The sequence below is a fragment of the Mytilus edulis genome, chromosome 10 (assembly GCF_963676685.1).
Source record: "Mytilus edulis chromosome 10, xbMytEdul2.2, whole genome shotgun sequence".
Lineage (NCBI taxonomy): Eukaryota > Metazoa > Mollusca > Bivalvia > Mytilida > Mytilidae > Mytilus > Mytilus edulis.
In genome coordinates, this window is record NC_092353.1 from 19540964 (window position 1) to 19556777 (window position 15814).

The 15814-nt window shown below is 33.8% G+C and overlaps 1 protein-coding gene across 1 annotated transcript; it reads left to right on the forward strand.

Annotated features, from left to right (window-relative positions):
- Positions 1-4965: 4965 nt before the first annotated feature.
- On the forward strand, positions 4966-15397 carry LOC139490565 (monocarboxylate transporter 2-like). Its single transcript, XM_071277411.1, has 5 exons — positions 4966-5864; positions 11091-11424; positions 11932-12202; positions 13014-13395; positions 14617-15397. The coding sequence occupies exons 1-5, from the start codon at positions 5492-5494 to the stop codon at positions 15333-15335; spliced, it is 2079 nt and encodes a 692-aa protein (XP_071133512.1). The 5' UTR covers positions 4966-5491; the 3' UTR covers positions 15336-15397.
- The last annotated feature ends 417 nt before the right edge of the window (positions 15398-15814 follow it).

The window sequence follows — 15814 nt, forward strand, 5'->3', positions numbered from 1 at the left end:
CGTTTGACTTATATCTTTGAAACATCTAGAGCAAATCTGACATGAAATAAAAATCAGGTCGAGATCTATCTGCCTGAAATTTAAGACGCATTACACAACCCGTTGTTGAGATGCTGCCCCTAAATTGGTAATTTTAAGGAAACTGTGCAGTTTTGGTTATCAATTTGAATATTATAATAGATAGAGAAGTAAGATCTATAAATAAGTCAAATGATCAAAATAGTCAATTGACCCCTTCAATAGTAATTGCCCTCTAAAGTAAATTTTTAATCATTTTTTTTTTTAATCTTTTACAAAAATCTTCTGCACTAAATTAATCTACTAGGCAAAATAGAATTCAACTAAGCCAGAATTTTCAATAAGGTATCTTAATTGAAAAATGTATCTAATGACCATGTCGATCAACCAACATGCCCTTCAAGGTTAAAATTAGAACATAGGAGGTAACTATATATTCGATGGGAAAATTGTAAAAAAAAAAATTAAAATGCTCCCAACTAATGTAAGACTACACTAGGATGGCCTGCTTTAAATTTAATACTGGGTCAAATCAAACCATACTTGGCCTGAAGTACTATACTAGGATATCTTATACTATCTATTATGATGTTAACTTTATTTTACATAATTTCTAAAACCACATAGACACATATGAGCGACTCAGGCTCTTGTGAACCTCTAGTTTAAGTTTACTCTAGACAGTTGTTACATTTAGAGTATTCAATTCTATTTAGTATTTTTTAAATAAAGAAAATGTATCAGTAACTTATATCGAGCTAAGAGCTTGGAGACGAATTTCTCAGTGTAAACTTAAAGTTGTGTCATTCAGCAGATTTTGATGTGCTAGATTTAATAAACATATTTTCAGTGATCATTAATGATAGCCTCTGATAACCAGAGAGTCCAAAGTCGACCTCTAGTTAACAGGATACAGACATATGAGTTAAGAATACAAGTGGTTTGCCATAACATTATAAATTAATACACGGTGTAGAACGGAAACGGACTTATCGGGGGTTTTTTTTCGGCGTTTCCGCACTAATCGGGTTCAGCAACGGACTTATCGGGTTTTCAGGTGACAACATTTGGCGTAAGTGGTTCTTTCTTTCAATTTGTATTAAAGCAGAATTGATATTTCCAAATAAGCTTGATGTCACGGAATGGGGAAATTATTTATTTTGCTGGATATCTAGTCATATATTCATGGGAAGCTACGATTTATTTTAAATTGTTTCCACCAATGTGGTACCCCGACTTGAAAACAAACATTTTTCATGGAAAGATGTCCAATTGAAGCGTGTTTTAAATTTGTTGTTTTCTTCTCCAAGTAAATATTTGGTTATTATTCATTAAATGTAGACATTTTCCCTTTCGGAACTGTTTCATGCACTATTAAGGTCTTAAATGATGGTTAATTTGGAAACTCTGTGGCACCAGACTCTTTGTGTTTTTGGCACCGGACTTTTTGTGCGATATGGAAACTCATATCTTCTAGCCTCAGTCTATGTGTTTACTCCGCCTGCATGGTTGTTCAACACTTCTTACTTTATACATTCACGGATCACACATCACACAATGATACACTTTATTAATCCACAAGCAAATGTGTGGAATTCTATCAGTATATCGGCCGCATAGCAGTGAGGGTTCTAGTCCAAATAATTATGACGTCTGGGAAGGCTATTCTAAATCAAATTGAGAGTGGAAATGGGAATGTGTCAAAGAGACAACAACCCGACTATAGAGAAGACAACAGCAGAAGGTCACCAACAGGTCTTCAATGCAGCGAGAAATTCCTGCACCCGGAGGCGTCCTTCAGCTGGCCCTAAACAAATATATATACTAGTTCAGTGATAATGAACGCCATTCTAAACTCCAAATTGTACACAAGAAACTAAAATTAAAAATAATTCAAGACTAACAAAGGCCAGAGGCTCCTGACTTGGGACAGGCGCAAAATGCGGCGGGGTTAAACATGTTTATGATATCTCAACCCTCCTCATATACCTCTAGCCAATGCAGAAAAGTAAACGCATAACAATACGCACATTAAAATTCAGTTCAAGAGAAGTCCGAGACTGATGTAAGAAGATGTAACCAAAGAAAATAAACAAAATGACAATAATACATAAATAACATCAGACTACTAGCAGTTAAGTGACATGCCAGCTCCAGACTTCAATTAAACTGATGGAAAGATTATGTCTTCATCATATGAATATCAGGTATAATCCTACCCGTGAGGGGTTTAGTATGTTTAGTATCATACCATCATAACATATATGAGAAGAAAATAACCCGTGTCATTTTTGAGACAGTAATTATCAATTATAGGTCACCGTACGGCCTTCAACAATGAGCAATTGGTCCATACCGCATAGTCAGCTATAAAAGGCCCCGAAATGACAATGTAAAACAATTTAAACGAGAAAACAAACGGCCTTATTTATATAAAATAAATTAACGAAAAACAAATGTGTGACACATAAACAAAAGACAACAACTGAATTACAGGCTCCTGACTTGGGACAGGCCGCGTGACATACATACATAATGTGGCGGGGTTAAACATGTTAGTTGGGACAGTGATATAATAGTACACTCTAAGAACGAACTATCAAATTCAGTTGAAAAAGGTTTAACTCAACAGATGGATAAAAATACAAGTGGACGTGGCTGGGTACTTGTAACTCCCAACAACAAAAAGACACAAGGAACAGTTTTGCGAGTACTCGCAGTTATTCCCCGGCTCCATCAACAATCGTGTTTCACGACTGACACTTAAAGCTTCACTCATACATGCATCATCAGAATATTTCTATTACGCCGGAATGCACGTGTCTTTTCGGAACATCTGTCAAAAGACCTTCACATGTTAATCTGGGATAGAGCAGAAATAGACCATTTGTGTTTTGTTTGGCATTGCATGTGATGTTGCCCCATACCGATGTATTTTTTAACTCAAAGAAAAAAAAAATCAAGATCGAAAACACATGTCCGTGAGAAGTTCCAGACTTGTATATTCTAGCACACGATGTCAAATACATGGGGTCATTAAAATCTTTTATATTTCATTTCAAAACATCATTTTTTACCCTGGTAAAACAATAAAAACACAATAAGTCCTGTGCTAAATAAACCTCAACAGTTCGGTGCCAAAAAAAAGGTCAGTTTAGGGAAACCCGATTAGTCCGCTGCCAAGCAATTTTGATAAAGCTTTAATTTACGATATTTTAAGTATTTGAATGCACACAAGTAGTTCTAATATGTATTTTGCATGAAATAAAGGAGCACAAAAAGTCCACGTTCTAATATATTGTGTATTTGAACGAAAAACACAACATTAGTAGTTGTGTTCGGCCTGTTGTCCTGTTTAGTGTGGAGCTTTTTGAAAAAGCCAAGAGTGGTACCGAAGCAAAATGAAAATTTTGCAAAGTTAGACCATCGGTGCCTTCCGTCATCATATAAACATAAACACTAACGACTTCTTTTCCTCTATTTGGCTCATTTTGTGTCACACTGTCTGAAAACAAAACGCGATAATTCCGTTGCCGAACCCGATTAGGGCGGAAACGCCGACAAAAAACCCGATAAGTCCGTTACCATTCTACACCGTGTAATATAAAAATACAGAAATTTATTAATATATTTCAGATCATAATTTCTAATATAAGTATGTATGTAATATAAAGTATAAAGCTGTGACCCAATACTTCAAAACCTTCATTATTCATTTTTGTTACTTGTTGTGTCTCAAGGATAGTACTTATTGTAAATATGTTATAAATATGTAGGAAAACACAGTTTAGTTATTTCATGTTTTTATATTTTCTCTTTTATTGATTGATTGGTGGTACAAAAGTTGATCTTAAATCAGTCATTTAAAGTTAAAAATGAATGCTCTGTTTTCATTTTCTTTTTTAAAGTTTACTGTTGATAGTGGTTACATTTACAGTATACAATGTAAATTCGATTTATTATTTCGTAAATCAAGAAAATATATCAAGTGTGACTGAATATTCTGATATGTTGTCATTTACATTCATATTTATGATGGTGAGGGAGAATTGAGTGGATTATTTTATATCTGTAGATTTTGATTCCTCGTCCCTTGTATTTTGTCACCAACCCCCGATCTCTAAACAGTTAAACACACTACGCAATAATAAATGGAGACCATAGCAGCAGAAGTTAGGATAGTTACATCTTGAACTTACCCGTTCAACAAACAGTACGATGAGCTGCAAAAATGTAGACGATCTTGATAGGGAAATGGCCATTGTTATATTATAATTCGTTTCTGTGTGTGTTACATTTTAGTGCTGTGTTTCTGTTTTGTCGTAGTTCTCATCTTATATTTGATGCGCTTCTCTCAGTTTTAGTTTATCACCCGGATTTGTTTTTTTTTCTTAATCGATTTATGAATTTCGAAGAGCGGTATACTACTGTTGCCTTTATTTTGCTAATATATACAATAGAGTACCTATATCAAGCTTTGAGGAGTTATTTCCCATTAAGGTTGATTAGTATATTCTTCTATGATTAGCAGGTTCTATTTAATTTCAAAATTTTGTATATGTTATCTTTCAATATCTTAATTGGCTTACTTACTTATTCTGACTGAAAGTCAATTGAGGCATGTGCTTTTTTGTATTTTCTTTAAGGAGAACCACCTTCCTTGTCCTCTACCCATATTGGCTATTCTGCCTGCCACTGGACAAAAGCAACCAATAATCAATCAATTAATAAATTATATATTTGCAGCTTTTGTTCGAGCGTTAAACTGAAGGATAATGATAATGTCGCACTTGTAAACATAGATAACTGGTGCTGAACACAGTTAAATCATTAAAATGTTAATTAATGTGTTCTCGTGTACGCACTGGGATGACATTTTGTGATTGCACAACAAATATCAATGATGGCTGTTTTGCACATTTAATAGTTCGTTTGTCTTTTGTCTTTATTGTTTATGTAATGTTACAGTCGCCTAACAAATAAATGTCTCTGTACAGCATCATGTAAATTGATTTAGCAACACACTGTAGACAAAAATCAATATGGAATGTACCACTACACTTGGAATATTTTTATTAACAAGACATGTAACGTCACACATTATTGATGAAGATGGCACATAAATAGATGCTAGTCCCTACGTCACGTTGCCGTACCAACCGTTTTCCATGACGAATCATATTGGACCAACACTAATTTCTAATGTTTAAACGCAGACTTGATATGGATTAACATACGCACTGCCGACAAGGAAATTTATATTGATTTGTGTGTGAAACTGTCGTTTATTTGTTATACAAAGAAAATATGCATTTTCAGTGATGCAGAAATACTAATTGATGGCAAGCATGACAATGACAAAATGGTAATATCGAATGTCGCCTTAGCTGAATGGTCTATCGGTATTGTATGGCGGACGTCTATGAAGCCATGGAACCAGATGATAATGACTTGAGGCTAATTCTTGTTTACCATGAATAACTGTACACAACGGGAACTATCTACGGAGATAAATAGATGTTCAGAACGGAGTTCCATATTTCACAATAGCAGTAGTGAAAGCGGTAACACTACACATGATGGAAGTAAAGGCTCTGGAGGTTCACGAAGGGATAACGGAATGAAACCACAACTTAAAAAGGACGTTGGTTTGGATAATGACCCGAAGGTTACAACTCGCATAGACTTCGGGGACTACTTCCCAGAAGGAGGTTGGGGATGGGTTGTTACGGGAGCTTGTACTTTGGTTTATATTCTCTGTAATGGGTTCCATTTTGCATTCGGAACATTATATATTTGTATTCTCGAGGATAAAACTGGTTTCACAGCAAATGAAGATGAAGCAGGTAAATTCTTCATTATATTAAATTTATTAGTATACTAGTACACGATACAAACAAATACATTTCAAAATAACGATGAGGTTTAGTGCGTTCATGTCATATATAGTCATGGTCGGTAAATAATCTTGACAACACTCTCGATACCTCCCAAGACGTTTAAACATATTGTATTCCGACGTCGCGTTCTTATTGGTATTGAGCATATATCATAGTATAAACGTACGTAAAAACAAAAGGACGATTTTCCGGGCTTGCTTGACCATTATTGGAAATCTGAATCTCACGGGTCGAAGTAACAATCCGTTTCTCCTTTCGTGACCTTTAATCTCATACGAATTATCACTGGAAATTTCTTGTCATGAGCAACAAGTGAAGCAGGCGTTCTGGAGCAAATAATTTCACCATCGAATATGGTTGATTTCGAGCTATGCAATCTCTAGCTATACTGGTTAGTTTTTGTGAACTTGCTTGTCTTTTTTTTAACTCATGACCAGGATATTGTTTCTTCAATTTATATATCATGTTCTGAATCACACTCGGTCTTTTAATAAAAGACAAAATGTAATCCCCAAAATCACCTTTGCTTTAACACAATACATGTCATTCTCTAAATCGTGCTCAGTTTCTATACAATTTGTTTTCTCCATAAGGCACGGTTTCTAAAACAATATAATGCTCTCAATTGATCTGGTCTCTTCACAAACATGCATGCTCTTTATCTTTCTTCAATTAGTCATATGTACAATTATATTACTGAAATAAACGTACCAATTCTGAATGCGCATTTCGGCATTAAATGTCTCTTCGATGATGCACGTGACCAAAGTCATGCTCAAAATCACTGTGGTTCTGAAAACTGCAGTCCATGCTTTGAATCGCCCTTGGTTCAAAACAATAAACCGCCTCTGTGACCTCGTGGAAGTATGTTCGCCTCTAGTGCAGGAGATCGTGGATTCAAACTCTGGCCCGGTCAAACCAAAGGCTTTAAAATTGGTGTTTTCTGATTCTCGTTTAAGCACGCGGCATTAAGGAGTAAGAGTCGGGCGAATGAGTCCATGTAGGGTTATGTCTGCGTGCGAACTTTTATATTGTTAACTGTAAAGTTAAAAATCAGGCTCAACCTGTTGGTCTTGTATAAAACAGGTTATTATGCATATTACAAGAACATGTTTTCGTCCTGAATATGCATTTTATTTGCCGCTGGCTTTAAACAGTCGTCATCACCACCATCATCATCATCATCATATAAAAACAATATATCGCCTTGGGCTTAGAAGCAGTATATGATTCTCCAAATCGTGATTTGTTTCTATGCCAAATGCAATCCACCAATTATTCCTTGGTTTGTAAACAATATGTTATTCTTTAACTCTTGGAACCTTGATATCTATACAATCTGTCTTGCTTTGAATGATCCGTCTCCTAAATAAAATCACGACTAGATTCTAAAGATACTATCAAGGCAAATAGAAACGTATATAAGGAAAAACTGAGAAACATATTAGGATATGACCAAAGATTACCAATGACAAATTTCCTGGATAAATACACTAAAAGTGAAACAAAGCAAACCAAAAGTACAAAAAATAACGGATACATAAAAGTAACTAAGAAAATAATAGTTAAAACAGTTTGAATCGCTATTTTTCCGTTTATATTATAAATAGAATATCAAAAGTTAGGCTAAATATACCAAAGGGATATTCAAACGCTCAAATCGAAAACCAATTGACAATGCCATTACAAAAAACGAAAAAGACGAAAAAAGAACACAAAACACAACGTAACTATCGACTGAGCAACACGAACCCCACAAAAATAACTGGAGGTTATCTTACTTGACCCGGAACGGTTATCAGAGTAAATGAATAACACCGTGACTGAGAAATCTACATATTTTTTTTTAAAAGATAAAATAAATAGAAATGAGAGGATAACATAATACTACATTTTTTTAACATCACTGTCCTCTGTATATGAAGGTGTATATGATTAGATGTAATTGATTTCTGTTGTATGTGATTGTTGTCATATTCTATAATTCTCTTGCTAAATAACATATAACCATACTTATGTTTGTAATTGTATCAGTTGACTATTAAATCGATAGCCTCGATTAAACCTTAGATATTGACGTCAGTTATCTATACTGCAGCTGACCTATTATCCTTTTTATAGAATATCGATATTTCGAAGAAAACATAATTATTTTGTGTATTTAAACGTATTAATTACATGTTCAAATTCAGATGTTAAGCTATAATTGGAATTGTTACAACGAACACAATTTTCTTCATATCTGACCGAATTACAGTTTCTTTCAAGTCTACTTGCTGTACTAGATTTATATTTTTACTGTAAAAATGTCACAGACGTTTTATGTCTGTAAGCTGTACATACGATCGATGAAATTACAATACAAACAACAATAGTACAGAAAGATTCATCAAATCTGTAGAAATCCTGCCAAATACTTGTTTACATCATACATTTTTCACTCTACAAAAGTGTGAAGATGCTGATTATTACGTTATAACTTAATTTATGACTTTTTTGATTGGCCATGGTTTATGACAATGTTTTATCTCTCTGTCTAGTGACGTAATCCATGTACATTTGTTGTAAATATTTATAAACGTTCCAATGTTGGCGCATACTAGTATCAGTGAAAATACAAAGAGAAAAGCTTGTTTTAATAATGAAATAATAATATTGTATAAGTATTTTGTGTATGTGTGCAGAAGCATATTTATTTTGGCAAAACATACAAAATTTGAAGGATTAGATCCAAAAGGTTTGACAAAATATCCTATTTAACGCAACACGTACGTATTTCACTTATAGTTGTATTTACTAACCTTTGCTACTCCTATATAAACAATCATTTTTTCCCAGAAAAGGGGGGTCGGGCACCCTATCCCCTAAATCGAACACAGATTTCCTCTATAGAACAAACGACAATGAAAAAAACTGGTAAACGTATATAACAATATCAGTCACATAGTAAGCAAAAGAAAATGTCCAGGCAAATTGGCATAAGCAGTCAAATTCGTGGTCACCTATGTTACTCAATTCTCATAATTTGTTTATAACATAGTTAAACATATATCTAAAAGACATTAGTGAAAAAGAAACAACAAATAATGCATGGACTCGTTACAATAATACTAGACGCCATCTACTAAACATTTGAGGTGACCCTCCAAAAAGTCGATTGTTCTTATAAACATGAATCGGTAGCCAATCACGTGCAATCGTAGAATAGCGATTTTTCTAGGTCTGTTCGATGTCATATCCTAGATTAAAAAATATATAAATAATTGTTTAGCTATATAAGATATTTTTTTCTCGAGTCGAATTAGTCAACGAAATAGTTTTCACCGGTTGCTCTCTTTTCAATATTGACATGTTTTGTTTTTATCAATAACTGAACATGTTTAGCACATGAGTAATCCATATACAGCCAAGTTAAAAATAAAGGTCGCATGACTAAAGATTGAAACAAAGTTGGATTATTGACTCACTAGCCAATAATGCATCAGCGATGTTATTTCTCCTATTTAAATAAAAATTAAATCAATCTGACTGTTAAAATGTAAATCTTATTTGAGAATCCTGAATCCTGATTTTATAAATGCTCAAACAAAAGTAATCATATTTTAAATCGTTGCAAACAAATAATTTACTACCCCGTTTAAAAAGAAAAAACAATGGCCTGATTTAAGCTTTGAAAAAATTACGAAAAAAATATTATTACTGTCAGTAACAAACATCACCCATTCGACATTCGACTGTAGACGCAGAAAGAATGTTGCATTGTCAGTGGTACGCATTAGCGCCTAACTCTTCCCAATCTGGGGCAGTGATTTAAGGTTTAACATGATAACATAAGAACATAAGAACATAAGAACAATTTGTATAAAACTGCGACTTATCACATCGGTATATGTATTCAGCAAAAATGTAACTGACAAAATAACATATATAAAATATATCATATACTTTACTTTGAATGATTACCCATCACTCATGTGTTAAGCTGAGAAGCAGCAAATGCCCATTTTAGATTTTGTTTTTGTTTTCATTGTTGGTCTCCTGCACTCGGACCAATCACGATACCACAAGACACCACCGAGACAGTTCAGGATGTAGAACCAAAAGTGTTCCGGAGTGTTTGATCGTACATACTAAGCTATCATGTTTAAATTATTAAAACAAAATTAAAGTTAGTACCGATGAAGACATTATACTAAAAATATTTTTCTGCAGTTTTTAAATGATAACATTAAAGGATAAGTTTATTCACATGATCAATCAGTGTAAATAGATTGTATCCTAATTTACAGGCTCTATGAATAACATTACAGAAGATGTCATTTTTCTAATTAGATTTCTACAGGAAGAGCCAAACTGCCATAGCAAATCTGTCTAATATATAAAAAAAACCAAGGTCTTGTAATCTTGTATGATTTTATTTTAGTTTCTTGTGTATAATTCGGAGTTTAGTATGACGTCCATTATCACTGTACTATTATGCATATTTTAGGGGCCAGCTGAAGGACACCTACGGGTGCGGGAATTCTCGCTACATTGAAGACCCATTGGTTGCCTTCGGCTGTTGTTTGCTCTATGGTCGGGTGGTTGTCGCTTTGACATATTCACCATTTCCTTTCTCAATTGTATCTTAATTTATTTCATTTGCGGTAGCAAAATCCCGAACTAAAAAAGTTAACAGTTATATAAAGATTTCTTCATTGAAAATTAAGACATTACTCCAGAGAAGGGCATAGCGGACGAGTTGTGAAATATACACATTATAAGCAGGGATCATAGAAACGCACCGTTAAAACACAAAGTAAAATACCAATTGGTTACGATAAATCGTCCATATATAGTCGTAAATTCTATAATAAAGTTTCCAATGTGAAAATAAAATATTCAAATCCAGAGAAGGACAACTTTGTGTTTACTGGTTTATCAAATCGTTAGTTCCTGTATGTTGCCACATGATCTATATATGTAACCTATGTAAGACAAGGGGTTGTCTTTGTCAACTAAATTCACATAACTAATGTCAAATTCTTTTAAAATAAAATAATGAACACGAATCTGTTTGGAATCACTTTCTATGGTCTATGTCTATTCACCGGAGGTCTATTTTCATTTTAATCAATTTACATTTTTGTTACCATCTTCTCGACTATTCATTAATGTTATTTTCTTTTTTAGCATGGCTTGGTAGCGTTGGAATTAGCATTACATTATTTTTGTCGCCCATTATTTCTACAATTTGTCAACGAAAAAGTGCTAGGATTTACGCCGTCATTGGTGGCCTTATTTGTGCATTGGGGTGCCTATTCTTGGCTTTTTCAAATCAAATGGAGCAGGTTTTCATCAGCCATTGTGTTGTTTTGTCTCCCGGAAGTGGAATTACTCTCAACACAGCAAACATCATTATTGGCCGTTACTTCCGGAAGAAGCGAGAATTAGCTGAGATGATAATGTTATCTGGAACAGGACTCGGAGCGGCTTTATTAGCAGTTCTTTTTAGAGAGCTATATTGGTACGTACAAAAAAACAAAACAAAATACTCAAACATTTTACTTGCTCGATTACATTTTTTTAAACGCTTAATAATTAGTATAGCTCTTACTGTTTATATGTGGTTGAGTTCAGAAATAAACATCGTGTTATTTCTGATTAATTTTTCGAATTACTTTATTAAGGTGTTGAAAACCTTTGGTGACCCCATAGCTTAAGTGTCTTTAAAAAGTACATAGTGAGCAGTGGTCGTTACATACAAACGTTCACCTAAATTGTCCCAGTCAATGGATGAATTTAATGTGTCAATCAATGGCCACAGCCACACTGTTTTGAATTTCATTCTAATTAGTATAGCTCTTACTGTCTTTATGTGGTTGAGTTCAGAAATCAGTACCAATGTATTTGGAAGACAAGTATCTCAAAGTTCTCTTCATAAAAAAATCAATCTGTTAACTCAAAATTGGAACCTCATTTTGAAATTCTTGTATACAAATAATATGATTTGGCAGGATATTTGTTATTTTAGGAAATTAGAATGGAGATATGCATTACAGTGTATTGCTGGCCTTCTAGTGTTGACAATATTGGCAGGATCCCTCTACAGATCAGCTTCAATGTATCACCCAAGACGGAAGGTCATAATGCACATCAAAAGTCAGAAAAAGAATCGTCATGAAGGAGAAGATGACAGTCCTCCATATTTTGATTTCAGTGCATTACACATGCGTGGACTGCAAGCTTTAATGGTGATTTCCGGCATTGTTGGCCTCGGGATTTATGTACCATTTGTTGCGATAGTAAGTTTGTTTCTGTTTCAAAAATATTAAAACTACATGTATCTATTGAAATATGAACTTGCAAGCAAAAACTAAATTCCTATATATACATTCAAGCATGATCAATTTAACATAATCGGAAAATGGTCTAATTGAAAAAAGGCAAATAGGAATGTTTTTGATAATTTTTGTAACACTGTTTTAAGATTAACACTTGTAAGACATTTTTTTCAAAAACAATGTATATTGAAATAGCTTTTGAAATTGTCCACATATGAGTATATGTATAAATTACGTTCTGAGGAAAAAATATTTAATAATCATGCTATTTCAAAAGCGGTTGTTAGCAACGTCTACATCATACGGTTGCTATGATTTGTCAGGAATAAAATAAGCCAAAACCGTTATTTATCTTTATTTCAGTTTTCAGTGAGTGGTCTTAAGAAAAAAAATGTTCTTTGTACAAGCACTAGTACCGTGATAAATGTTTTCATAATGTGACAATAATTTTGGATAATATTGCATTGGTCAACTTTTTAACTGTTTTGAACAGTTGTTCTTTGAAAGTATGAATCCATTGCTTTCCTTTAGAAATAGATGACTATCGTAGGAAAGAGCTTGGTGCGAATATTTATTTAAGTTTTTCTAAACCGCAAAATACTTAACAACAATCTATCGATGTGTATAAAAAAGGACATCGATTTTACTGATTGTTCTTCATCCTTTGTATGAAACAAGATAACACTTTTTGGTAGGGAACGTTAATGAAAGTAAAAGTTATATAAAATATCTGCTAAGGTTAATCACAAATATGTGTTTCTCTATCTTTCAGATCAAGACTGGTAAAGATTTGAAACTGGAAAAAGATAGGCTTCTTCTATTAAACATATATCTTGGATTAGGCTTTTTGATTGGTGTCTACGCACAGGGGTATATTATCATCCGTGATAGCAAGCAATGTTCTATTTGTCGGCGTCACCTATGTCAGTCATGCTGCATAGCATGTGGTGTATTAACATTTTTATTGCTCTTGGCCAAAGACTTCAATTCCCTTGCACTATATGCTTGGGGATTTGGCATATTTTGTGGCGGATACTTTTATACATTAAAGATGTACGCGTATGAACTTGTGAAATATAAACTCATGGAGAGAGCATGGGGATTTATTTGTGCTGCTCATTTCATTCCTGTTCTTATTGGATCCCCAATCTCATGTAAGTATTGTTAACGCCACATCACATTTCATAGTCAACTAAACACATTTCAGGCTTTTACGAAACATATTGATGTTGAACTGATTTTCATAAAAAAAATCTCCAATTTACATCACTTTATTCCTTCCATATAAGTAAAACACAAAAACAAGCAAGGCCTACGTCCATAATAACCTCTTCTCTTCAAAGGGGTAAGATTTTGCGTAGGATGTCTTACGTATTGGAAAACATTGTCTTTAGTTGTATTACATGAACCAGAAATAAAAGACATAAAAGCGAGACAACTTTTTCTTGTTGTTGGCAATCGAATAAAAGCACCATCCACTTGTCTCTGTGTGTATTAATCTGTCTACATTTAGATATTGAGTACACGTCCATAAGATAGCAACCCAACAGCAAGCATGAACATATCTTGTACACATGACAACCTCTAAATCGTTCATTTAACAGTTTGAAATATACAACTATTATCTACAAAATGATGAGATTTCGTGCTTTGGGAAAAATCATAATCATATGTCGGTATTAAACTAGTTTATAAGTCATTAGTTAAATCATTAGTTAAGTCATTAGATACAAGTGCTAAGTAGATCAATTGTAGTAGTGTTTGATTATAGTAAAGCACATGTTTTTACACTGGTTTTCGTCAAAATTACTAATTGTTCTGCATTAGTACATCACATAGTCTAAATTAGTCTTTGACACAAAAAAAAACCAGACAGTTTTAAAAGTCTTGTGCATGCATGTTCTCAGATACATTCTCCCATATTAAAATGACATCATGCAGGTTTTCCTCCCCTAGCTATCCAAAACCAAAGATGGTAATCAAATAAATGCAATTAATTATTCCTTTAATTCCTTTATGACAGTCTTGTAAATAAGCTCAATATTGAATAAACAATACTGCATATCTTCAGTGTTTGGTTCGAGTTGGCTGTCATTATTCAACACAGTTTAATACATTGGAAAAAACAGAGAAACACTCTTGTCCCGAAAACACTGTCAAACATCCAAATATACTATCCACACTAATCTGTGTCCACACTTGTACCTATATCAACATACATTTACAAATGGTATCACTTATAATAATAGTATATCGATAGTATTTATAATACTAGTAGTATCTAGTCCTATAATAATCGTTGATTGAATGAGTGTTGGTTGTTCAACGTCCAGTGGCTGTAATAATTGTGTGTGTACAATTTTCTTTTATTACAGTATACCTCAACCAGGTACACGGCGAGCTTCACAATTTACAGGCAGGGTATATTTTTGCGGGATCGGCGATGGTTCTGGGAGGACTGTTGTTCTTTTTTATGCCACCATTAGAAAAACACAAATCTAACCAGGAAGTGATTCAGATCTCTAAACAGTTGTGCAGTAAAAATACAGCGGAAGCTACCGCTCTCCTTGACCTTGACCTTTCCGATGCTATGGTTACAAAACCGGTAAATAACGTTCAGTTTATTGTATCACCATCACGACTTAAACACAAAGGAAAAGATGGCGGAAAGATTCAAATGCAGTGTTTTATACACCATAGAGAGCGTGAGAAACCTAAACAGATTATTCTTTCAAAAATTACAGAAGAAAAAGAAGGATTAAGACTAGATTTCAACGAAGTTTCACAAGTATCGCTCATTTCTAAAAACAATGATAGCACGTTGCCAACCAGACTAATCAAACCTGAAAAGGAACATTCTGTAAGTTGCGGACATGCGACCGATTGTCCGTCAGACAGTACAAATTCTCACCATACCGGGAAATTTAGCTCAGATGGTTGTTCCTCGAAATCTTTTGAAGGTCGAAAGTTTAAAAAGAGCACAGATAATGTCAAGGTTGAATTATTTGACCCGCCAAGTCAGGAGAAGGAATCAACAGCAACCATCTCCTATGACAGTGACTTGTATATAAATCTTTGTGAGGCACAAGTGTAAAATGCGTCGTTGTCTTTTATTTTTCGTCCAATTAAATCGCTCAATTTGGAACCAAATAAAAAGGAAAAGGGAATAGTACAATATAATTGAATACCTTCTACAAATGTATTTAATTGTGTTGAAGTACTGTTGGTTAAGACATTCCACTATACCAATTTATCTGAAAATGTCAAATACGAGTTACACATAAAAAAAAATGTATTGCAGATGATATAATTGAGGTATGGAGATCCCACAGAGGAAATTCAGACGATTAGATTATATGTAATTGAATTCGGTCTACAATGCAGACTTTATGAATGGACTTGGTAAGGTATTACATTATCTGCGCATTCTAAACGGCAACTAGTGAAATACCGTAAGCTGAATGTGAAAAATACACAATGAAATGTCATGTTTGCTCTGTCTTCTAATAGGAAGATTTTTTTTAATGAAATTATTGTATTAATAACTCAAGAATGTTTAGGTCATTTATTGAA